This window comes from Parasteatoda tepidariorum, chromosome 2 (genome assembly GCF_043381705.1).
Source record: "Parasteatoda tepidariorum isolate YZ-2023 chromosome 2, CAS_Ptep_4.0, whole genome shotgun sequence".
Classification (NCBI taxonomy): Eukaryota; Metazoa; Arthropoda; class Arachnida; order Araneae; family Theridiidae; genus Parasteatoda; species Parasteatoda tepidariorum.
The window spans coordinates 59,290,186-59,316,629 of record NC_092205.1 but is presented as its reverse complement, the minus strand read 5'-3'; the positions used below and the strand labels follow the sequence as shown (position 1 = coordinate 59,316,629).

The window sequence follows — 26,444 nt, the reverse complement described above, 5'->3', positions numbered from 1 at the left end:
AAAGGAAGGGTAGAAATTAAAAAGAAAATCCGATCATTAGAACGAAAGTTATTCAGGGTGATTCGTTTTTTTTTTTGCGGACTGTACAAACTTTAAGAACATTAGAGAGAAATTTCTTCATTTAAAAACCACCTATGAATTTATAAAGCAGCATTGGTCAAACCCTAAGATAAAAAAGGGAATTGAGGAAATAATAAGAAAATTGTATAGTAACAAGGCACCTCCCTGAATCCTGATGGCCTTTTGCCGCCTATTGTTAGGAAAGATACACTTTAAATCACTGCTTATTGATTTACCTAAGGCTCCTATACTATCAGAGCTGACCTATCAAGCAATATTGGAGCAAAAAAGTTCACAAGTTAACGTTATGTTAGTATTGTGCTTATGTTAGCTCTTTGGAGCAAAAATAGATGCCTGTTATGGTTTTATTTTTACTTGAATTTTCTCTTAAAATGTTTTCTGTGCTTTAGTTTCACACTTTTGCCAACCTCTGCCCATATGTGATACCTCATTTTGAAAATTTTAATCACTTGTGTTCCTAGAGTATATATATGTCTTGTTTTGTTTAAAAAATAAAAAAAAATCCTGGAATTTGATACCTTTAGTACTGTTGTGCCAGCTGTAATTATATTCTGAGTTACAAACATCCTATATTTTCCTTGTGAAATTGTTTCCTTTTATTTACTTTGCACCCCTACTGAAGATGCGGCATCAATATCTCTTCTAATTGTTACTGTTTATTTTCTTTGTAATGTTTGTTTGCATTTAGTTTATTTCTAAGTAGCACTGTTTTCTGGATTTCATATTTAATATTCTACCTTTTTTGTTAAATATCTAATTTGAAAATTTTGAATATGTTTGCTCATGTAATTGAACTGTTACACTCACTTCAAACTTTCGGAGTGACCCCTTACGGGGGCGGGATGGGGTTAAGCTTGTTATTATTAGTAGTCGTAAATCCCAAAAATTGGGTCGACTGTTCGACGATGGTTATAAAATAAAATATAACAGTCATTGAACAGCCCACCCGATTTCGAATTTACGAGTACTAATGTTCAACTCCGTAGCCTTGTAATTTTGAACCAATTCCAGCAGAAAGAGAACTCCAGGATCAAGTTTTGGAAGAAATTTTTGCCTTCGTGGAAGACGTTTTGATGGAACTAGCCCGCATGTGAGTTACATGGAGAGGAAAACAACGAAATCCTCCCACGGTTAGTCTGATAACAAGGGACTCTAACCCATGATCCGTCTACCACTGAGGATATTTTACGTCAGCACAGTGGTCGTTATAAGCCGGGTGTGGAATTCATATCGACCAGCCCTCACTGGGATTCGAACTCGGTGCACCTCATCCGGAGGAGAATGATCCATCTATCCAGTGAGTCCATCTTCATTGAGTAATAATTCTGCGGGATGTACTAGTTTTCCAATTTTATTGATTGGTACCAATTTTATCGATTTGCCTAAATTTAGTCGTCTTCAAAATGTAAATGACAATCCAATCGTCATTTTTGCAGAAAAAAAAATGGAAATAAACCGTTTCTCCTCTTTATCTGCAATGATAATGAGTGCAAACTGTTGTCACAGGTTACTACATACATTGAAAAAGAAGTTCACCACTAGATGCCACAATTATCTAAACTGGTTCAAAATGCAACGCTCACCCGAGTACAAAAGTTAGGTTATTCAACCCCATAAATTTAACTTTTCATACGTCGCATCATGTACAATAGCAAATCACACCATAATAAACATAACGGTGAACAACCATATTGCTATATTGTGAGAATATCTTATTACACAAAAAGAAGAAGAAAAATTACATTATCCAGCCTTATAAATTTAACTTTTCACAGTGCTGAGTTATCTCAATTGACAAAAAGTACAATATCATCTCACATCGAAGAAAAGTTAGGTTATTAGGTTAGGAATACTACTTTCTATTGTATAATGTACAATAGTAAATCACACCATAATAAACACGACTATGAGCAACCAGAAAGCTATCTACTTTGTAAAAATATTTTATTACACACACAACAAAAAATAGATTATTAAACATTAGGAACATAATTGTCAAAAAATGATTGCCTTACTTGTAACAATAAATCACCTCACATGAACATCATTATAATAGCTTAAAAAATAAAATGAAATAAATCTTAAAGAATGTCTTTTACATATTTCATTGAAAAACTTGCAAATGCAATTTATTTTAATTGTCTTTAAACAAAAAATAGAAATATATTTGTACAAGATATGGAAATTGTACTAAAAATAAAAATTTTTAAAAAATATCTTTGACAAATTTTTTAAACTTAATTTCTTTGTCCATTATGTTATACTACACAGTATAAGTATAAAATTAAATAAAGTGCATTTTATTTTAACCGTTTATAGAAAAATAGAAATATTTATAACAAGATATTGAAAATGTGATGAACCATTATAAGAAAAGAACTACAAATTAATATCACACACTTATACATAAAGACCTCATGACATATATATATTTTTTTTTAATGAACTGAGCAGTTATTTCAAAATGACAAATTAAAATCATTTGCATATTTCCTTATTAAATTTAATTATTTATTAAATAGTTTTTGGAATTAAAAAAAACTTAGAAGAACAAAAAATTGATTTTATGAAGCAATCTACACTACTTTATATCATGTTTCATAAACCAACTAAGAATAAGGCTTCTCCCGAGTATGAACACGACCGTGTCTAGTGAGATGACTTTTTCGTGAAAAACCCTTATTACATATACTACAAGAATAAGGCTAGTCAACAGTATGAACATGACAGTGTTTTTTCAGACTACTTTTTAATGAAAAACTTTTATTACATAAACTGCAAGAATAAGGCTTCTCACCAGTATGAACAAGGCTGTGTTGTATTAGATTATCTTTTCGTGAAAAACTCTTATTACATATACTACAAGAATAAGGCTTATCACCAGTATGAACAAGGCTGTGTTGTATTAGATTACTTTTTTGTGAAAAACTCTTATTACATATACTACAAGAATAAGGCTTATCACCACTATGAACATGATTGTGTTCTTTCAGATGACTTTTTTGTGAAAAACTCTTTTTACATATATTGCAAGAATAAGGTTTCTCCCCAGTATGAATACGACTGTGTATAGTCATATTACTTTTTACTGAAAAACCCTTATTACATATACTACAAGAATAAGGCTTCTCATCAGTATGAACATGACTGTGGCTGGTCAGCTTACTTTTCAGTGAATATTTCTTATTACATATACTACAAGAATAAGGCTTCTCACCTGTATGAACACGGCTGTGACGGGTCAGATTTCTTTTTATTGAAAACTTTTTACGACATATACTACAAGAATAAGGTTTCTCCCCAGTATGAACATGACTGTGTTCATTCAGACTCATTCTGTTTTGAAAACTCTTATTACATATAATACAAGAATAAGGCTTCTCACCCGTATGAACACGACAGTGTGTTCTCAAACTACTTTTTACTGAAAAACGCTTATTACATATACTACAAGAAAAAGGTTTCTCACCAGTATGAATATGACTGTGTTCAGTCAAACTACATCTTTCTGAGAAACTCTTATTACATATACTACAAGAAAAAGGCTTCTCAGCAGTATGAACACGACTATGTCTTTCCAGATTACCTTTTTGTGAAAAACTCTTATTACATATACTACAAGAAAAAGGCCTCTTACCAGTATGAACACGACTGTGTGTAGTGAGATGACTTTTGTGTAAAAAACTTTTATTACATATACTACAAGAATAAAGTTCCTCAACAGTATGAGCACGATTGAGTTTAGCCATTTTTCTGACTTTTTTGTGAAAAACCCTTATTACATATAGTACAAGAATAAGGTTTTCTCCTAGTATGAACACAACTGTATTAATTCCTAATCATTCATTGAGAATATCTTATCACATATACTACAAGAAAAAGGCTTCTCACCAGTATGAATTTTATAGTGTTTAGACGGGCTTTTCCTGAAAAAATCTTGTTACAAAAACAAGAATAAGGTTTACTCACAGGATGATACTTATTCTGAATTAAATTAGGCCTTTAATAACATGTGATACGAAAAAGAGCATGCTCTATCAAGTCACTTACTTTGACTATATTTTTAATTAAGTAAAATATAATACAGAGGAAATATGATTTATAAATAGGTGCATCTATGAAAGCATTAATTTTAATTATATTGAGTAATTACTGAATAATTTTTTTTTCGCAACCAACTTTAATATTTCTCTTTTGTTGAACATACCAAGATACAAAACTAAATTAAATTATTTTACTTTATGATATTAACTATTATGAACATGAAATTATCAAATTTGATTTCATTAGCATTTTATACACAAAGACACTGCAGAAATATTGTTCATTATAAACCAAGAAAAGCAAAAAAAAAATTTTTTCACTTTGACCGACTTGAAAGGTTTGAAATTATCTATAAAGATGAATATAAAAAACTTTCATTTCAAATTCCTATATCAATGTTCTATCATACACAAGAAAAGCAAGCTCTTATTTATTAACATAAATACGAAAAAGTCAACAAAGTTTAATTCTATTTACGAGTATTAAATTGCACAAACTGAATACAGAAAATATTTTCTTAGTCTGAACATGAAAATCACAATTTAAATTTCTTGTGTATAAATATTAAATCATATATGTTTTATGAAAGTGACACACAGCTTAATTATCTGAAACTGTAATCAGTGATCTGAAATTTTAATCTATTTATAACTGTTTAATAATGCACTGCATGAAAAGTTCGTTTAAAGTGTTACTTAAATTATTCTTTTTTCCTTGATTAATTTATCACAATGAGTGCTTAAATAAATTATTTCCATCTTATGAACACATAACAATGAAATTTAACTACTTTTTTTAGTATAATTGTTAGAATAGAAGTGAAATGTTTTATAATAACGAAGAATAATTATAAACTACAATTGGAAACTCATCAACACAAACATTAAATTTCCATGTAAGAAAATAATTTTCTGTTAGAACATCATTGCAACTATGACACACATTGCACAGAGACTATTCGCTGTTATTGTTGCTACATTGAATGAGATTGTCTTTAATAATAATTTTTCCTTTGCTCATGGACAATTTTCACACACTGAATGAATAGTTTATTGTTTATATAAATCGTACAGAAAACACAATATTTTTAAAAAAAATATTTATGCACGCACAATATGAATCTTATTAACTGTCAGCAAAAAGATATTTTATCATTCACATCAATTTTTTTTCTGTATAAAGAAGATATTCTATGAAATAGATCTGCATGGAAATAACCTTTTTAAAACGCTTTCTACTAATTCACTTTACATGTACGAGATTATGAATACGCAGACTTATAAATTTGATCCAAGAAGTTGCAAATCAAAAACAATTTTTTTAAAACTTTTCTTCACACAAATATGGTTAATTAATGTCTTCTTCGGTCTAAGTAAGACATTATGTTTCAGTACAGTTACCCCGGTAAAGAATTTTACCAGAAAGAAGTAAACATTAGCGATGAGAATTGTTTACGTTATCGGTTGCCTACTTCTACTCACCTGATCTCAACGATCTCGGTTGTTGTTGTTGTAGTTGTTGCTGTTGTAGTTCAGTACGTCGCACTAGAGCTGCACAATGGGCTATTGGCGACTCAACGATCTTGGAACAGTGATATTGGTGATTGAACGTTCGTTGCGATCGCGAATCGACTAGCGCACACACGAGAAAGTTTGCTAGGAATTTTATGTTTAGTTCTGAATACGATTGAATATTTACAAAGAATTGGGCTACCGGAAGCGTCTTAAATAAACAATCGGCAACCTAGCATTTGATTATTAATTATGATTTTTAGAATTCTAATATAAAAACAGATGACAGGCAGAACATTTTCGTTTCTTGTAAATTTTTGATGAGCAGAAACTTTTTAGACCATTCCCATACCATTTGAGAACTTAACTGGTTATTCTTTAATTTCCATTTAGTTGTTTATATTTCCTTCTGCAGTAGAGTGAATAACACATTACATGTCTAAAGATGTCACATTTATCTCTTAATCAGTACCTTAGCAAAGTATGATTTATATTTATTACTTAAATTTGTACAGCTTGTTTTATTTTTCGATGTAGCATAACTCTTTTTTAATAACTGATGCTGACTGAATAAAAAATAACTTAAAGAATAACTCATACACTATAACTGACCGAGTTTAATTTGCCTCTGAGATTTCACTTGTACTTAATTAAGAATGATTTATTTAGAAATGTTCAACCAATATAAATAATATGCTGACGAGGAATTTTTTGCCAGGCTTTGCACTTAATTTCCTGTGATGAGTTTCCATATCCCTATTCTGGCAATCTTACTGTATTTTGCATTTTTGAATAATTAGCAATTATTAGGGGTGTTTTGTGAATCTCTTTTGCAAAACAAAAAAAACATGTGTTAGCACAAATTTAAGCAAATCTACAATTTAAAATAAATTATACTCTTCCTACTGAAAAGAATTATTTGGGCTTTATAAAGAAAAAATAGCTTACATATTTAAAAAAAAATTATCAAATGCTTTTAAAAATCCAATTTGGAAAAATTAATAATAATTAATAAATTATTCCATTTTTTTGTTATCAATAATTCTCAAATTTGAGAAGATTTTTTTGTTGGTTACTTACCTTTCTTCATGCCTGATGACATGATAAAAGCCTTATTTTCCAATGTGCCAGCTTACTCCGTCAGCAGCAAAAGATTTCACTTCCGACCAACTCGTCTGACCGGCTCACTTTTATTCACCATATTGGTACTGTCACCAAAGTAATCGCCAAGTTTTGCCTAAACCAAAGGGTGACATAGGATATAGACATCATAGTAAAGGACAAACTCAAAGAGCAAATGCTAAAATTGTTTGGAATCTTGACACTATATACATCCTGTTATAAAAATGCACCTACAAATTTTTTTGAACACAAGCAATGCAGCATTAGAATAACTTTTCAAGCATTAAAAAATTATATTGGAATGCATTTCATTTTCACATAACTGTACCATATTGACATCTTAGGCCATTTTCTTAATTAGCATAGAGTGCAGGGTTTGAAAAAACCCAACCCGCCTGGGTTTNGTTTTTTCAAAGTGGGCCCACTTGGCGAACCCTGAGTGTGCTAACTTAGCACTGCTAAGATAAGTAATACTTAACATAACAATTATGATTATCTCTTATAAACTCATAAACTGCTAATAAGCGTCATATCAAATGAGAAAAAAGTTTTCAAAGATTAACCTTCTTCTTGAAATTCTGTTTTAATGCTTAATATAATTTTTGATACCACTCTATTTCTCACTTTGTTTTATTTCCTAAAATTATTTTACAAATTTTATGTTTATGCAGAGAAAATTATTTGATTTTAGTATTGAAGCATTTTTCTTTCAGGTTGATAACTATCTTCAGTCATCTGATGGAATAAAAGTTGCTGTAAGTAAAAAAAAATTATTTTGTATGGTGCATTGCTTTTGTATGGCTATTTATAATCACAATTTTCTATTTTTTTCCCTCTTAAAAATACTAGTGTACAGTAGAGCGCCGATTATCCGAACTGTTCGGGACCGAACGTGGTTCGGATAATGTAATGTTCGGATAATCAGAAAGTTGTTTAAAATCTAGTTTAAATGATTATTATTTATGCACCAACTTCCCTTCACACTTTTTCTGGGCTTAGGACTGGCAGTACTATCTAAAATAGCTCTGGCGAGTTTAAGACTTTTTTTTTCTTCAATTTTTAAATATATTTCTTTAAACTTTTTTTTTTCCAATTTGAATCATTTTTATCACATTTCGGCTTTTTTATAATTTTTTTTGTCAATTACTGATTTTACCACATTTTTCTCTATTTTCCATTGCAAAAGATATCCAGCAAAGACTTTTGTTTGAAAGAACATGCTCTTTTTTGCACAGCCATATCCCTTATTCTTTTTAAATAAATCAACTGAATTGGATCAACATCATTTTGACGTTCTAGGCAATTCATTGCAATATCTAATGAATTGCATGCTTCTTATGAGAAGGTCCACGATCTTGAACTTGATCACGTACTTCTTCCTCTTAATCTGAGGAGTTCCGATTTTCATTCAAAATTTCAGAAACAATTTCATGATCATTTAAAATTTGAAATCCTGAGTCGTTTTCAGTGTCTCGACACCAGTCTTCTATTTCTTCTGCCGTATAACCTGGCATATTTTCACCCGAAAGATCTACCGATTCACAAACTGCAGTTTCGTTTGTTTTTCTTATAAGAATTTTATTCCAAGATTTAAGATTCCAAGCACTGTAATCACTAATCATTAACCATGAGTGACAACTACCCATCCCCCAATTGTTGAATTTCAGCACTTATCTATTCATAAACACATTCTGCTTTCCAATAATTGTCAGATTGTCAAAATGAAGCTTGCTCTGAAAATTATCATCAAAGAATGATGATAATTTTCAGTTGAAAAGGGCTAAAGGGGTATGTATGTTTAACTGTATAACAATACATGTATGTATGGCTACTATAAGAAAACTGCTGAAAAATGTTGTAAATTAAATATGGTCTTCAGATGTAGTGGATATTATCTATTCCTCTAAATTTAGAGAAATTGTCGATAAGTTAAAAAAAAATTCTGAACTTAAAAAAGAGAAAAGAAAAAATGAGCGAATTCGAACATAGTTCGGATAATAAGGGTTCGGATAATCGGTGCTCTACTGTATTTCCATCATTCTTTTATCTGTCATTACTGATCACCATCAAAATGTTGCATATCATCTCTCATATCAAAGGGCTGTTATTTTGATATAAAATCATTTTTTCATCATCAATCAATCAATCATATTTTTTTTTAGTTGTATTCTTGTGTAACCATTTATGATATTTAAAATAATGATTAAAGTTTGAAATATTTCTTTTGCATTTTTAGAACATATGTTTATTTTCTGTTGTTAAAATAATTGTATAAATTCAATACTTTGATACAAATCTTTTTGTTATTTTCTTTTCACTGACAGTCTACATATCATCACTCATAGTTAAAATGTTGGTTATTTAATTTATTGTAAACTTGCATAGCTACAAATTAAAATTTTAAAACAATATCTTTTGCACCTTTAAGGCATATATTTCATTAATTTATTTATTGTATAGTGCCGGGATAGCCTGGTTGGCAGGGCGCTGTGCCCATGTCCGAGAGTCCGTGGGTTCGAACCCCGCCGGCCGAATACTCCCCGTGTAGTAAAGTGACTAATGAACGTTAAATCTGTTGAGTTGCAAAAGTCCTCCATGTTCTCATAACAAATCAATACCTCTGGTGGTATTGGATTGAAGATCGATCGTTCTCGGATTCATATCAAAATTATGATCTGTGGATGAGTGAATGGATGTATGAATGGGTCCGCCCTATAAAACGGGTGTGACATATGGTGTGGCAGAAGTCGAATTCTTGGCCATAGATGGAGCCACTGGAAAACAAGAACAATCGCACCCCCCTCTGTCTAAGCTATGTTAACAACAACAACATTTATTTTATCAATATTTATTCAGTAAAGTTTTAAACAATTCTAGATAATTAGAAATTTAGATTAATCCTAATTTTGTTATATATATATTTGCAATTGTTACATATTATTATTTGTAGTTAAACGTTGTTATTTTGATTAAAAATATTTGATTATTCATTTAAAATTATTTTCTAACTATCTTTTTTTTTTTTAATGGTCTTACATGNTTTTAATTTTTTTTTTATTTATTTATTTTTTAATTGGTTAAGATGTTGATAATTGTAAATATAAATTAAATCCTCAATTTCATTTTATATCACACTGCTTAGCTTTTCTTTATGTATCTTAGGAATATCTCTCCATCCAAGATGCTCATGTTATGAGCTCCAAGATTTATTCATCCAATCCTGACTCTAGTGTAAAGAGAATTTTTGATCCTCCATGGGATGAAGTTGTTCTTTTGCATGTCAGGTACATATCTTTTATTTTAGAGCTCTTTCATTCTTAAATTATTTCAAAATAATCTGTTTTAAGTTGTTGTTTTTTTTTTTTTTAAATTGCCCTTTTTATGTGAATAAAAGCTTTTTTTTCTTCTATATAACCAAAAGATATTTGTCGTAGGAATTTTCAAAATAAGTAGGACAAATTTTATTTGTGAGGGTTTAAGATCAACTATAGTAATTTTTATTACGTTTATATTTTTTTCTATATAGGTGTATTCAAGAAATGCATGAAGGAAACTATGTAGAAGCCTATAAACACCATTTTGCTCTTGTTCAGTATCCTTTACATATTTTGTTATTAATTAGCCTTATAAAGAGAAGGTTAATAGGTTTGTAAAAGATGGTTATAATTTTTTTAAATTAATCCTAACATCACATTATCATGTGACTATAATTTTCTATTTATGTATGATGTTACTGTTCGCAATGGGGATTGATATATATATTTTTCTTAACTTGTAATATAACATTTACCAAAATCTTACAAACACAAAAAGATGAGAACTGGGGCTTACCAATTATGTATACTCTTTGCTTGGATTTGAGAAAGCTTGCAACTAAGGTAATTTTTTAAATAGATTTTTGACCACTGTGATAAGTCTTTTAAGTTTTTTAAATTATTGTCAAACATAGTTTAAGTTAAGTTAATCTATATCAGTGATTCTCAACCTTTTTTTTTGTTGCGGCACACTTTTAACGATTTCGAAATTTGACGGCACACAATGAAACAAATTAGATTAAAAGTTGTTTAATTACCTATTTTACACTGTGTTAAATAGTTTGTGATAATAATTTTGAATGTGACATAAAATAATATGTACTACAAAAGCACATTTATTAAGGGATTAATTATTTCTTTCGACCAATTTTTTATTAGTTAAACACAGTTATTTATTTTTTTGCTAGTTTAATTGTTAGCTTGTTTTTTATAATTATTAACTGTTATTTTTTGTGATTTTTTGTTAACTAGCTTTTTTTCTAATAATTGTTAGCTTAATTTTTGTTAGTTATCTTTTGTTAATTTGTTTTTTATATATCTGATTTTTTAGTTATCCTTTATTAATTTGTTTATTAATTGCATAGCTTACTTTTATGATTAGCTCTTACAACATTTTTTAAAATTAAGTGTCATATACAATTTAAACACTTCCATCTTATTTTAAGATTGTCTGGTAACAATCGCCGACAAAGATGTTCACGCTGTTAAAGCGTGGAAAAACTATAAAAAGTATATATATATGCACTTTTCTTTAATTTAAGCTTTACTCATAATAAAAAAAAAAAGCATTATAATTTTTACTGTATCATTTCTAATATTTGGCGGCACATTTTAAGAATTTAGCGGCACACAAAAGTGCCGCAGCACAGTGGTTGAGAATCACTGATCTATATCATCATGGTAGAGTAAAAACATAAATAAAGTTATTTAAAAGTACATATTTAGTATTTAAAAATTATAAATTGATTTTAGTGTTGAACAAGCCATAACTGATTTTGTTTGGAAATGGAATGGCTCAGGGAAAAAAAAAAGTTAATTTTTAAGAAGATCTAATAAAACTTTTTTTATGTAAATAAGTTTTGGTAAGTCATTGCCTAATCCCTTTAATATTACGATATCATGATTTGACTGTATAATCCTGTAAGTTTTTAATATTTGATTTTCGCAAGTATTTTGACTAATTTGTTTTGAGTATCAAATAATAATCCCCTCCCTCTTTAGGCTGATTTGCAATTGGACAAAAAGGAAAAACCAAATGAAATGTTGGAGAAGGGAGCTGATCTTTTGATGGGATTTTTTCGAATTTGTGTTGGTGATAAGTAAGTTTTAATTACTTTTAATAATTTTACACAATTTTTTTTTTTAAAGTTAGGTAATTAATAATTCTAAGATCCTAAAGTAGATCACATATATGATTAAAATGTGTAAATTGTAATTTTAAAATTAAGTTAAAACTTGTACATTGCAATAGAAATTAAAATTTACTATAAAAAGTTTTTTATAAAATTTGTTTAGAAAGATTTTTATAAAATTTGTTTGTAGAAGGACATTTATTATGAATTTGTTGACTTTTTTATGAATTTATAAGCATTTTAACTGACAAGAATTCAATGACATTTGTGATTGCAATACAAATATTTTAAAAATGTTTACTTTATTCATCATTTGCATAATAAGTTAAAAGTTTCTAATAAAATATCTAAAAATGGTTTATTTCCTATGATTTTTTCGTTTATTGGAAATAGCATTAATCTTTTTATCTCCTTTTTATGTTGAAAATTTTTTTTATTTTAGTTATTATTATAAGATACTTTTCAGCCATGTGTCGGACGGACTTAGATAAAGGGAAAAACTTCCTGTAAATACAATATCTCAATTAAAAAATCTTCTACAAGCAATTGATTAACTCTTGTAACTAGTTTCAACTCTTTTTTTTTTTTTTTGCTACCTTATTTTGACAAAATTTTTTGAAAATCACTTTTTTTTACGTTTTAATTTTTATGAAACTCTATATTGAATCATACCGCAGGTATGAATTTTGTAAATAAACCAGAAATGTTTTAAATCGAAATCTAAAAATGTTATGTGCAAAAAAACTTTTTAAATAATTGAATAAATACTTTATTTTTGTGCAAGAAAAAAGTGTATATAGGAAGCATTTATCCACATAATGGTATCAAACATTTTAGTAAAAATAACAATGCAAGATTTTATTTATTTTTATTTAAATTGTGTGAATATGAATCTTAATACGTGGTTTCTGAATCACACAAGTACGAATCTCAATATTTAATTTAAAAAACCACAATCTTGATATTTAATTTTAAAACCGCATGAGTGTGAATCTCAAAGTTTAACTTTAAAATTGGGTTGATACAAATCTCGATGTTTAATTTTAAAATCGTGTGAATATAGTGTTTATGTATGGTTTTTAACTCACTTGAACACAAAATGAATCATGATTGTGACTTTTAAATCACATGAATACATAAGTTTTTAAATATGATTTTTTACATGTTATTTTCATTTGAGATTATTCCATTTTCCAAGAATTCAGCTTTACTTATAAAAGCATTTAATGCAAAGTTCAATTCATTTTTTTGTTATTCACCAAATGGAATTGACTTTTTTGTTTCTTTCAGCCGATCATCTACTGAAGATTCTAAAAGATGGGGTATCCTAAATTTAACTAATCAACTCTTTAAAATCTATTTTAAAGTAAGTCATTTTGATATTCTATAGTAAATATTTAAACAACTAAGTAGAAATTATTATTGTCTCAGTGTGTTGCTTGTATATTCCTCAGTACTATATAGGATTCATACCAGTATGAGGATAATTGTTGCCAACTGCTTGAGAGATATCGCTAAAACCATACGCATGCAGGACAAAATTGTCGCCTTGATATATGTTTAGAAGCTACAATAATGAAAAATAATTTTTTGCATTCCATGCATTTTTAAAACAATTATGCTAATTTTATTTCTTTCCCCATAGGTTGAGTTTTAGTTTAAAGTTTTTTTAATTAAATAACTAAAAGTGCCTAGTACAAAAAAGTTTGAAATTTCAAATTTACATGTTGTGCTGTGTTTTGCTTTCATGCACTGACTATAAAAGTGTTCATCAGTGAAACATTATTTTTTCTCTTTTAGAATTGACTTTATTATCTCTTTTAGGAGTGACTTTAGAGCTTCATAATTTTTATATAGCTGATTTTTATTATAATATTTTGTTCTTACATTCTCTATTTCCTTCATTTATCTATCTCTTTGACCTCAGCATTTTTATCTGTAATTTGAATCTACTTACTAATATTATTTTTTTCTCTTAATTATAATAAATTAAAATACTAATCTTCATTCATTATGGGATAATGACCCTAATTACTTTTATGGTATAATAGTCAGTGTAGAGGCTGTTAATTGTGACAGCTAGGAAATCATGGAATTCCGGGGTAGAAGGATCGAGATTTAGGTCGAATGTAGGAAGACAAACAGAATAGTTCTTGCGCGGAAGGATGCTCGCGGATGAACACAACCGATAACCACGGCTAGGAGTGAACAGTCTTCTGTTCGATATTGAGGCATGGATATTTTGCCATTGTGGTTGTTGCAGCATCCGAGACTGTCCCGATACTTCGTTTTCCCCGGTGACGCCCACCTTCAGGAGGAGATGCTTGCATTTGACAGTTTAAGTTTTTAATTGTTTTAATAACTACTTTTGAAATGTTTTTTTTTTTTTACGAATAATCTTTTTCTGGAGTTTGTTTATTGATGGGTTGTTAACTTTTTCTATTGCAGAAGGATGTTTCAGTGCAATAGTGTTTTATTTGGCATCTTCCAGTTTATCAGTAAACAGCAGTTAGCAATTACTAATTTTTGATGTGTGTCATAACAAGAATTATGCAATTGTAAAGTTCGATTTTTCTCTCAAGTTTGTCTACCATATTAAGTCTTTGGGCCACTAAATGAATGCCTGGGTTGTCCTATTTGATCACTAAATTTTTATTGCTGGCGTGAACCCTACTTATATATATATATATCCATGTATATCCAGGGTTCCACCGACCTGGAAAAATAAATAAATAGTAGCTAAGATTTTTTAAAGCTACTGAAAAATGCTTAAATTTTGCTTTATTTTAAGAATTACAAAATTTTTCCCGCAGTATTTTTTTTACACTCATACTATTTACTTTAAATTAAAAATTTATTGTAACTTAAAACATCTAGATTTATCTCAATTTGCTACCACTTTAAAAAAATTTCCCGACTGTGAGAATCCTGATATATATATTAAAAATTAAGTATGAAAGAAATTTGTTTTTATATACCAACTGCAACCTCAGTTGTCCATCTTTCTTGTATTCAACCTGTAAGTGAGTATTTTATCTTCCTTTTAGTTTAATGTAATTATTTTATAATTGTGGTAGTCTTCTGTTTTAGCAAAGTTAATGTGTATTTCAACAGGTAAAAGATGATTTAAAAAATTATTGACCATTCATTTTTTTTAAATTTTCTTTTTATGCTTTCAAGCTATCTTAATATTATTGTATCCCTTGATTATACCTTTCTTTTTATTGCAGGTAAACAAACTTCATCTCTTGAAGCCTTTAATCAGAGTAATAGAGAGTTCAAATCTTAAAGATCAGTACCCTGTAGCTCAAAGAGTAACCTATAAGTTAGTTTCCCAATAAAATACATTTGTGTTTTATATTTAAATGCTTTATTCCATGCTTTTTACATCAGCTTCTATGTTCCTCACTTTATTAATTTTTTTTATTTATTTAGTTGGTTAGCATTTCTTTTTCTTTTTTTCAGATATTTTGTTGGGCAGCAACAAATGTTCCAGAGTAAATTTAAGTTGGGTATGTTACATTTATAAAATTTATTTTTGCCTTTGTTAGCAAAACTGTTGCATTTTCTGTTTTCCACTAAAAAAAAACTGAAAAAAATTATTTTGGCCTAAGTGAAAGTGTAAAAGTACATAAAATACATTACGCATAAAAGTACATAAATACAATGATTTAAGCACTAAAATCTGGAATTGAATGGAAGGGCTCTTAAGAACAATTGCTAAAATCCACTTGAAAATTTACTTATCTTTAAAGTATGTTAATGATTTATTAAATTTTAATATTCAAATGAAAAGTATTTCATTCTTAACCTATTCTCAAATTTTATATTTTTACAAGTGCTTTTAAAATCACAATTTGTTTTTACAATTATAAATAAAACTTAAATGTAATGTAGAGATGGAATGATTAAATAAAAATAAAATGAAGAAAAGTGCTTTCAAGCTGCAAAGAAAAAGAAAATAAATATTGTTAAGAATTGCCACGAGGCGGCGCTCTCATCATATAACACATTATTATTCAGTTGCCATTCAACTCTAGAACAAAGAACATCTCTTGTTACTCAAAATGATCTTGTCAATTTTATGTTATTAAGTTTGAAAATAAATGTTTATGTTTGTTACAGTCCGCTACTTTATAGCTCAATATATCACGAACACTTAACAAATATGTAAAAGAACTTTCACTTAAGAAAATATTTTTTCCACCTTAATGTAAGAAAAATATAAATGAGCTGACGCTCTAGTATTAATAAGGCTTTATTTATGAACACTAAACACTTTATTTATGCTTTTGTTTGAGAATGTTAGAATTTAAATCCAATCATTTTTTATTTCACTTTTGTCGAAAATGTAATTAGTCGTTTACTCATAGCATTGTGATTAATGTTTTCAGCTGATGAAAATTTGACGTTTGCATTTCTGCATTGCCACAGAGGATCCAAAAGAAATAAACAGCTGATTTTAATTTTTCTCATAACAGTGAAAATGGTCTTAGTAAGTGTTGTATTAATTTATATTTTGCTACATTTTTTATTGACATCAATCTTTGCAAATAGAAAGATTTAGTAATAATAGTTTTTTTTTTCCTTTTTTTTATCAAGATATTTTTCAATACAATTGTTTGTAACCTTTATTTGTTTTTTAAAAAAAGTCATGAAATTTTATGATTTGACAGGTTAAAAACTTTTACAGCCTTACTATATCAAACAAAAGAGCATATAATGATCAGTTGCTAATAGAATTTTTTTTTAAAGAGAAATAATGTTTTCAAGATAATTTTTAACTGACACCTTAAAAATATGTATGAATAAAGTTTTATTTTTAGAAGAAATTACCCCCAACAAATCAGTATCCACTCCTAAGTGTCAGGTAGATAGTTTTACTATTTGATTGCTAAAATATAGAATTAAATCATTTTACAGGTTGTTTAAAAAGATTGTGAAAATTTATGTAAGCATGCAATATTTTTCATGAAACTATGCGTCATTTCCTCACAAGCACGCTTTATCACATGTTATAATATGAAAATATTATAGGAGATATGTTGTTAAAATGATTTATTTGAATGTAACATTAATATAGTGCCAAAAATAAATGTTTTAAATATGTTCTATTAAAGAAACATTCAGACTTGTATCAAGATATAGTGTAAGTCTAAAATCTGTTAAATATTTTATTTAGCACTATAGAGTTCAGCCCTCTTGCTCACTAACTCTCACAATTACTTCCCATCATTTTTTGTTTCTTTAAACAGATAGCTGCACAAAATTAAGAATTATTCAACTGAAACATCCCAAAAATCTTAATGGTTTAATACAGAATTGATTCCAAAGATTTAGTTTTAAATCTGGCTAAATGTTAAATATAATAATTTTGCTTGTTTACCATCTATCACCACATTTAAACATAACATTTTTTTCACAATTACACTCTTAATATAAAATCTAAAAATTTATTTCTCAAATAATACTTTTAATTTTTCTCTTCTTCTTTTTAAGGGTGTAATGCCATCCATGTATTTGCTTCAGAAGTATGACCTTATGCAATTTGCTGAAGTTGCAAAAGCTGTTAGGTGAGTTTTTATTTTTCATGTAACTGCTTCATGTCTCACAATTATTTATCAGAAAAATCTGAAATCAGAGTATTAGCATTCATATACTTATCTCAGTTAAAGCATCATATTTTATAAATTCACATAAAACTCATTAAGCTTTGAAAACCTTTTAAGTCTAAAATGATTAGACTGTGTATTATTTTTCCTAATTCTTTAACGATATAGAAGGAGATATTTAGAAAATATTATCTAAATATTATTTAGAAAATATAATTAAATTAGTTATTTTCCATTGTTTTAAGTTTGAAACCAGAATATTTAAGGAAGTTATTAATTTTCAGTTGAAATCATAAGCAACTTAGAACTCATTAGCTTCCCTCTCCCCTCAAAAAAAGACTGCTTGCATTCGAAAACTTTATTATTTGGTTTTTATCTGTCTTAGTAATGTAATTTTTGTTTTGGTTAACCTACCTTTATTTCTATTACTTGAAGCATGATATATTTAATTTTATGTATAAAAAAAGCTTATTACCATTCAGAGCTAATTCTAATTTCACTAACTTTTTTTTTACAGCAGTTTCATTTCTTAATATTTTTATTTATTGCAGAACATAAATATTTCTCACAGTAAACTCGTTTTACAACAATTGATAGATAATTGTGTTTATTACATGTATCTTTGGTCTCTCTTTTAAAATATTTGTTTTAAGAATTAAATTGTATTGTAAGATTTCATAATTTGGAATTTTCACTGTCCTTTATTTGTTGAAAAATATTGCATTTAGCTTTGGTCTCTCTTTTAAAATATTTGTTTTAAGAATTACATTGTATTGTAAGATTTCATAATTTAGAATTTTCACTGTCCTTTATTTGCTGAAAAACAATAATACAAATAATCTGTATTGAAATTTGGTAATTTAAATAACTGTATTAGACATATTTAAAGGATGTGATCAAGTAAAATAATTAGTAATTTCAAATTAACAGTCAAATAATGTACCATTATATTATTAAGATAAATCACTTATCTAATAATTTATAAATAAATATAAAATACAACCACTTTTTTTTATACATTTTCCACTGAAGGAAATTTTTTTAATGATATAGCATAACTATACATTAGCCATTGAATATATTTATGCTATACAGCCTTTGATAAAGATTTTTTTTTTTTTAAATTTAAGAAAAATAACTGCTATTTGAAATTTGAAGCTGTCACACATATTATAAAATATCAGTTGAAATCAGTATGCTGAGTTAACAATTAGAAAAAACAATGCTTAGTTGGAGATGAATAATCAATTTTGAGTTTCTGCCTATTAAAATAAGAATTTGAATTTATTTTTAGAAAACACTTTAAAAATAAAGTAAACTTTTAGTTAAATCTTAAATATAGTTGTGTAAAATAGAACAGGTAACAGCTTCTGAAGTTCAACTACAAACTGTGGTTTGAAAGCATTTATTGCACTCTATATGAATTTAAAATACCTGTACAATGTGTTCAGTGATTGGTTGTTCATGTTATGCAGTCTAATGATTATTAGTTGACCTAACCAAGAAAAATGTCCCTATATTTTTTTTCTTACCTATTTATTTGGTCATTTTTTCACGCATTTTACATAAATTTTTATATGAATTTTCCTTTTTGTGTAGTACACTTATTCCAATAAACTTACTGAAATTTAATGATAAATATATCTATATCCAAGAATTTTATAAAGAAAACATAATAGTAGCATGTAAAAAAAAATCTCGTTTGTTGACTGACGAAGCCTATAATGTTATTTGTATGCTTAAGTAGCATACATTAGTATAGGGCAGGGACGGCGAACCAAGGGCACGCGACACAATATTTTGGGCACTCCCCCGATCACAATTGTTGTTACACTATGAATTGTTATTACACAAATGTTATTACGCTATGAAGCATATGTAACAATTAAATTAAAATTCACAAAAAACAAATAAAATAATAAACAATTATTAATAAAAAAATTAAAAATTAATACTAAAAAAACAATTAATAACCGTAAAAAACAAGCTAACCATAAATAACTAGCAAAAAAAATCAACAGTCCTGCTTAAACTAACATCTTACAACCTAATATAAGTTATTGGTCATCTAATCTGCAACAACAGAAGTCACACTGATGTTACTTTAAGTTGAATTACTTGCATAACTGAGAGATTGCAAAATGTATTTTTTCTCAATGTAAATAAAGAGTCTTGAGTCGATAGTATTTAGTATTATTCTTTTCCCAATAATCACGAAGTCAAAATTATTTGACGGCACGTCTATGACATCATTAAGCAATTTTTTAGAGAAAATGGCACGTTGGTGTATAAAGGTTCGCCACCCCTGGTATAGGGCATGAAATTTATCATGTATTAACAATTTTTTTCCTAATTTTTCCTTTTTTTTTTAAAAAAAAATTCCAATTTTTTTTATATTTCTATAAATGTTAAAAAATAACCACACTGCCAAAAAATGTTTATCGTGCATTTTTTAAAAATTTCTGAAGATTAATAAAAATTATCTTTAAATCCATAGATTGTTAATAGATAGACTGTGCTATATTGGCAGTTTGGAGTTTCTAACTTGACTTTTTAAGGATCCTTAATTTTTGTAAAGTTTTATGTTGTGCAAATTAAACTGAGGCTTTTATGATCTATTTTTCTATCCAAATTTTTCATATTCATGAAAGATTTTAATATAATTTTATTGGTTTTATTTTTATATGACTATAAAAATAAAATTATATTGTGTATCTCATATTAGTAGTTTTATTTTCTTATAAATACTTTATCTTTTTTAATTTAATCTTCAATATACTAACATCGAAATATTACAACATTTTTCAAATGCTATATTTTCTGACTTGTTTATATTATTAGTAATAAATTGATCATGTTAAAAGATTAAAAACTTATTATAAATTTTTATTATGTTCCTAGTATTACGTATCATACTTTTCATTTGGAATATTATATTCTTTTGGCTTAATTTGATTTTCCTGTTAAGTAATTTTCAAACACAAAATTCATCAGTCTATAAATTAACTCAATCAAAATAATTTTTGTATTTATTTCAGAGATGGTGATTTACAAAGATTTGGAAATGCGCTGGAAGCATCGGAAGACTTTTTTATTAAATGGGGAATTCGTCTTGTGCTAGAAAAACTAAAAATAATAATTTACAGGAATCTTTTCAAGAAAGTGTAAGTAAAAATACCCATTTTATTAATTGTTTTCATTACTTGAGATATTTAACCATAATTTACATTATTAAAAAATGAAGGAACTCATCTTAATTTTTAAATAAAAGGTTTTTTATTCTTTTCTCAAACTCCAACTAAAAGCATTTTTCTTACATGATGTTGAAGATATTTATTTATGTAAGAATTTTTAATCGTTTTTGCTTTTTTTCTGTTTCATAACTGTACAATTAAATTTTGTCTGTAATAAAGTCTCAGATAATTTCATAAAAGCATTAAATTAAATAAACTTGTATTTAAAATTTTATGAATCATCATTTTCTAATCATTGTTCATCAGTTATACATTGCGCAAGAAGGAAGCAAGCATCCTGAATAAATTTTTATCTAGTTTTAAAATTTTCGTGGTCTAGGAATCAACCTTAATGATTCGAAAAGCCTAACCCTAAATATGCTAATTAATTAGCGCAAACAGTATTTTAAGTTACCGAATCAGACAAAAAAACATACCTACTCTGAATTTATCCTTAAAATCTATTAGTAAATTTCAACTTGATTCATAAAAGAATCTTTCAATACTTTCCTTATAAATTCTAACAGAAAAGTTAGACTGACCAATTTTAAATAAATTATTAATTTTCTCTATTCCTGAACTAAAAGGAAATAATTTATATTCATCTTTATATGCTAGTTTTTGTATATTGTTTAAAAAGCCATTCTTTAATCTTCTGTCAAATTTAAAACTTTGTTTTGTATTTCATCAGTTTTTATTAATTATTTTTATTGTTTATAAGTTAGTACTTTTTTTTCATTGCAGATACCTTTTACTCCAAACTCATATTATACCAGTTGGAGCTTTTAAAGCTGCTTTAAATTTTAGAAAAGTAAGTTCATATTTTATTGAAGCTTTACAAATTATTCTGAATTTGCAATATTTAATTGGTGAAAAAGTTTCATTTTGTTTCTAAAGATGCTTTAAAAAAAATGCACCAGAACATCTAAATTGTGTTAATGCCCGTCTGAAAATGTAGGAAAAACACCCCTGAATGGGAAAAACATAGCAGTGATTTTGAACGGGTACAAGTTTCTTTTGCTTTGAACCAAAATGCAAAACTTTACATGATTACTTCTCATTCAGATGAATAAATTGTATCAATTGAATAGTTTTAATGTATTTATTAATAAAAATCATTTTAACTTACTTGTATTAGGAGCAAACAAGTTTTTAAAGGTATTTTGGAAAATTAAGTCTTCATTTATTTGCTAAGGATCTTGGATACAATATTTTCATCATTACATCTCTTTCAGATGTACAGCTGAAGGCATTTATCAATTTAACAAAAAAATGTTTATATTGAAATACAATCTAACAAGCATTCTTTTTAAAAGGAATTTTGAATTGTAAATGCATTCTTTTTAAAGGAATTATTGAAAATAAAATTTAATGTGAAATATTTTTCTATTGTTAGTTTTTAAGACAATGTACTTTAATCTTAATTAGGCTTTAATTTAAGATGCGTATAAACGGCCACCTTCTTCAGGATGCATCGAAAGAAACTTTTTCAACAATCTAATCACTGTGTCAAATGTTTTCAATAAATAGGAATATTATTTAATTGTATTGATCTTAAAATTTAGGAATATCAAGATGATGATCCAATTGAAGAAGAAGAAGTCTTGTGCATTTTGTCAAACCTTATACAGGAAGTAAGTTTATGCAATATTTGATTATCTACTTTATTTGTGTTATTATCTGTGAATCCAATTGCACAATGGCTAATGCACTAAACTGTCCTTGTGAAGGATCAGGGTTCTGTGCCTGTTCATGGCTTAAATTCTCACTCAGCTTCAGATCAATGGGTGCAAGTGGTTTGGAAAATGAAGGTGACAAGCCACAATGGTAACCACATTGGCACTATCATGCCAATGGTTTGGACATCATAAAACCTTAACTTCTATGTCCACTTGGCTGATAACTGACTATTGCAAGGGCATTTTATTTTTTACTATTGGTTATATATGGTGAATATTAGTATAAATAACATATTATTTTTAAGTAAAAAATTTTATACATGCTACTATCATTATATAATTTATAATAATAACCACACTATTTTATCACATGCTAAACTAAAATATTCTCTTTTGAGTATTGTAAGTATTAATTACCTTCACTACAGTGCTACATTTTATGAAAATTTACAATTTATTGGTGATACTTGTTTAATGTGCTTATGAAAATTTTTGAGATATTTTTAATACCTTTCAATACTTTGAACAAATTTTAAGTGCTTTAAATATTTACTGTTCATGCTTCTCATCTTGTATTTTCTGAATCATAATTATTATTAACTGAGCATTTTATGAAAAAAGAATCAAAATAACTTTTTCAGTATATATTTTTAAATAATTGAAAATAAACACTTCATTATAGTTTGATCATTATGAAATTATTTTATTGCATTTTCATTTTTAATCTATAAAATCTCAAAATGCTATTGAATAGCAGTTGTTATACAACAGTTTTCACTGTTTACCCAATGTTATTGTTCAAACGTATTTTGTAAAGAAAGTATTTTGTAAGTTATTTGTTTGAAAGAAGTTTTTTAAAGATACGGAAAAAATTATTAATAAATGAAATATTTTTTTAAAAAATTAAAATTTTTTAATAAATTAGAAAGCTGGAAAACAAAAATAGACAAAATATAATCTCATCAACTCACACGATTATATGTACAAAAAAAGAGTACTTGTTAATATTATATTAATATACCCAAAGCATAATCTATCAATACAATAGTGTGAGGAGCACCAAAATATTTTTGTATTGAAAATTGAACATGCTAAGCAAAAAATGCAAAATAAAACATATTAAGCACAAAATAGAAAATAAATATACGGAATAAAACACTAAATGTAATATATAAAGCAAGTAGAGAATTCAAATGTATTTACTCTTTCAAAAATGATTTTAAATATTTCTCCGAGGCTCTTTCCTTTTATGCCCCTGTGAGACAGGAATCTACTTTTGATGGAGAGATAACTGCTATCCGAATAGCTCTAGTCCAGTTACAGTGTCATATCGATCTTTTTGATACAGCTGTTGTCCTATGTGACTCAAGAGCTGCTTTGCTTACCATTGCATCCTTAAATAATCCCTTAACTCGAGACATTTTGGATTGTCGCCTCCAACTTGAATGCATAGCACCCCTTAAGAAAACCATTGTTCTCCAGTGGGTTCCTGCCCATTGCTGGGTTACGGCTAATGAAAAGGCTGACTACTTAGCAAAAAAGGGGGCCTTAATTATTCAGACTTCTGCGCACATTATGCCCTTCTGTTCCATCAAACAGCTTATTAAGAGGACCTTTAAGACCTGTGCTCATGAAGAACTTATCGGCCGTACTTGGAGGGCTACCATCCTAAATTTGCGAAATGGCCCAAGACGAAGAGTGGTGGCTGAATTCCACTTGGCCACCGGTCATGACTGTCTGCGGAAACATCTGTCTAGATTTGGTATCGTTCCTCCCCCGGTATGCACTCTTTGCAGTTCTGGTGAGGACATGGACTCCACGCACCTTCTCCGCTGCTCTACACTTTGCAGGAATTCTATCACTGAACACTATTGGGAAGCTAGAGACATGTTGTGATTAATAGACTCTGTTGCAGCATCTTTGTTTTTGTTCTTGTTTTTATTAGATGTTTATATTTGCTGTTACTGTCTATAATCTGCCATTGGAAATAAAGAAAAATAAAAAAAAAGTTTGCCAGATTACAATGTATGAACATAAAAGCATAAATAAAGTATAGTGGGGTCATTTTATGGCACGTTCTTATTGAAGTACTGTAGATCATTTGATTTCTTAGTTAATCTCAGGTTGCCCCAAAACTGGATCTGCACAAGGTAGTAATGTTATCCTGGATAATTCAAAGTTTACAATTAACAAGGTTTTTATTTTATTTTTTGCAGATATAATTGTGTGAACTGATGACCAGATTATATCTTTTTTTTACTTCATTTTCTGTCTTTTTAAATTTTTAACTAATTTTCTTTTAAATATTTTATTTATTAATAATTTTTCTTTTTCTCTTTAAAAAATTTATATATATTTTCCATATTTCCTTTGCATTTTTAAGTTATTTTATGGGTTCTATGTACTTGCATCNGCTGATGGAGTAAACATCACTTCTTCGCTCTCACTCAACTAAGAATGTTCAAATAAAAGTTACTCTGATTTAATTAAAATCCTGTGTCTGTTTTCCTGCTCGGTCCGACTGCAACATTTTACATATATATATATATATATCAGTAACAGCAAAATGAAAAGATAGAGAGGTTTGCCTATATATTTTTATAACTAGTTTCATTTTTAATGTCAGATTGTAAAATGATGCAATTTATTGAATACATTTTAAACTTATTCATTTTTTATTTTGTAGAATAAAATGAAAGGCTACATCTCATATCAGCATCTAAAAGTTGTTTTGAGTAAACAAAATGCCTTCCCACCCCTCTCATCTTCATCAGAGTAAAAAGATCTCATTCCACACACTCCTTTAGAACATCACTTAATGTATTTTGAATTATCAATCATATATTTTCATTAAAAAAATAAAAACTTTTTTTATATCACAGTCTGTCGCATCTTTTATTTTGTTGATGATGTATTTAAAAATTTATGTTTGATTTAACTTATAATTTGGATGAAAATAATTCATTCATTAAATACTGAATTTGCTGTATATGTAGAGTATAACTAAATCACCTAAAAGAATGCTTTTAAGTAATTTGGGGGAGGGGTTGTTTGCAAAACTACATTATAAATATGGTGCGTAGCGTTTTTAAAAGGTGCTTATTTTCGATTTTCATTTTTTAAAAGCCCTTAAAGGTGCTTTTTTTATTAGGTGTTTTTAAAAAGTTCTTAATTTTCCCTTTGCGAAAATGATTTTTTTTCTTCTTTACCATGTCGATTTTCAGTGCATTTTATGTGTGGTTTAACATGACAGAAGTGTGGTTTTCGCATTGTTCTATTAAACATTTTCATAATTCATTCAACCACAATCCATTTCGGCGTGTTGTCGGTCCGTAAAGTATAATAGCGCGAATCATGTTACATATTTGATGAAATACATGGGAGTCTGCATGTGCGTCTACTGAGCTGGATTTGGTGAGATTCTTGCACTCTCTTCTGCAACTCTGCTGCATATTGCCCGATATTCTCAATTTCAGGCTTCATTTTGCACCGTCTGATATCGAACCTTAAAACCTCTTGATCTCTTTATGGTGGCTAGCATAATCAAAAAAAAAGAGTTCATTGTCAGAAACTTGTTATTTTAGCATGATTATGTAAAGTCTTTGAAAATTGTTTTGCATTTTGTTAATGTATATTGTACTTCAAAATATTTTTTGAGTGATTAAAAAGTACTTAAAAGGTGCTTATTTTTTGTTGAAAGATTTGGTTTTGCACCCTGATAAACATTTGAAACAAGCATTGTATGCTCTCAAGTGAAACATTTATGTGTGTTAGATTAGTTTTTGTAATTCTTTTAAATCGTAACTGTAAAATATAAAGCTAACTCATGGTTAGACCCATGTTTTTTTTCTGCTCTATTATTGAACGAAGAATCTATACCAGAAAAACACATCTGAAAGCAGGTTCTTCCATGTAGCAGCACAAAAGCCTAAAAGTGCTTAAAAAGTACTTAAAAGGTGCTTATTTTTTGTTGAAAAATTTGACTATGCACCCTG

General features: G+C 28.0%; 2 protein-coding genes across 2 annotated transcripts; one reads left to right on the top strand and one right to left on the bottom strand.

Annotated features, from left to right (window-relative positions):
• Positions 1–2,008: 2,008 nt before the first annotated feature.
• Positions 2,009–5,600, bottom strand: LOC107446448 (zinc finger protein 271-like). The gene has a single exon (XM_016061117.3). The coding sequence runs from the start codon at positions 3,828–3,830 to the stop codon at positions 2,787–2,789; it is 1,044 nt and encodes a 347-aa protein (XP_015916603.1). The 5' UTR covers positions 3,831–5,600; the 3' UTR covers positions 2,009–2,786.
• A 134-nt stretch (positions 5,601–5,734) lies between these two features.
• Positions 5,735–25,330, top strand: LOC107446449 (PCI domain-containing protein 2). Its single transcript, XM_043056472.2, has 15 exons — positions 5,735–6,117; positions 7,472–7,513; positions 9,921–10,042; positions 10,285–10,350; positions 10,540–10,636; positions 11,795–11,892; positions 13,216–13,291; positions 15,156–15,250; positions 15,391–15,437; positions 16,320–16,420; positions 17,425–17,498; positions 20,576–20,701; positions 21,515–21,581; positions 22,336–22,404; positions 25,136–25,330. Exons 1-15 carry the CDS (start codon positions 6,082–6,084, stop codon positions 25,226–25,228), a joined length of 1,209 nt encoding a protein of 402 aa, XP_042912406.1. The 5' UTR covers positions 5,735–6,081; the 3' UTR covers positions 25,229–25,330.
• The last annotated feature ends 1,114 nt before the right edge of the window (positions 25,331–26,444 follow it).

What these genes read in the sequence shown, in the direction of transcription:
- LOC107446448 (XM_016061117.3), bottom strand. Translation starts at nt 3,830, where the DNA reads ATGGCTAAACTCAATCGTGCTCATACTGTTGAGGAACTTTATTCTTGT.
- LOC107446449 (XM_043056472.2), top strand. Translation starts at nt 6,082, where the DNA reads ATGTCACATTTATCTCTTAATCAGTACCTTAGCAAA. An exon ending in TCTTTAAAATCTATTTTAAA is followed by an intron (nt 13,292 to 15,155) that starts GTAAGTCATTTT and finishes TTTTTATTGCAG; the next exon opens with GTAAACAAACTTCATCTCTT. An exon ending in TAACAGTGAAAATGGTCTTA is followed by an intron (nt 16,421 to 17,424) that starts GTAAGTGTTGTA and finishes CTTCTTTTTAAG; the next exon opens with GGTGTAATGCCATCCATGTA.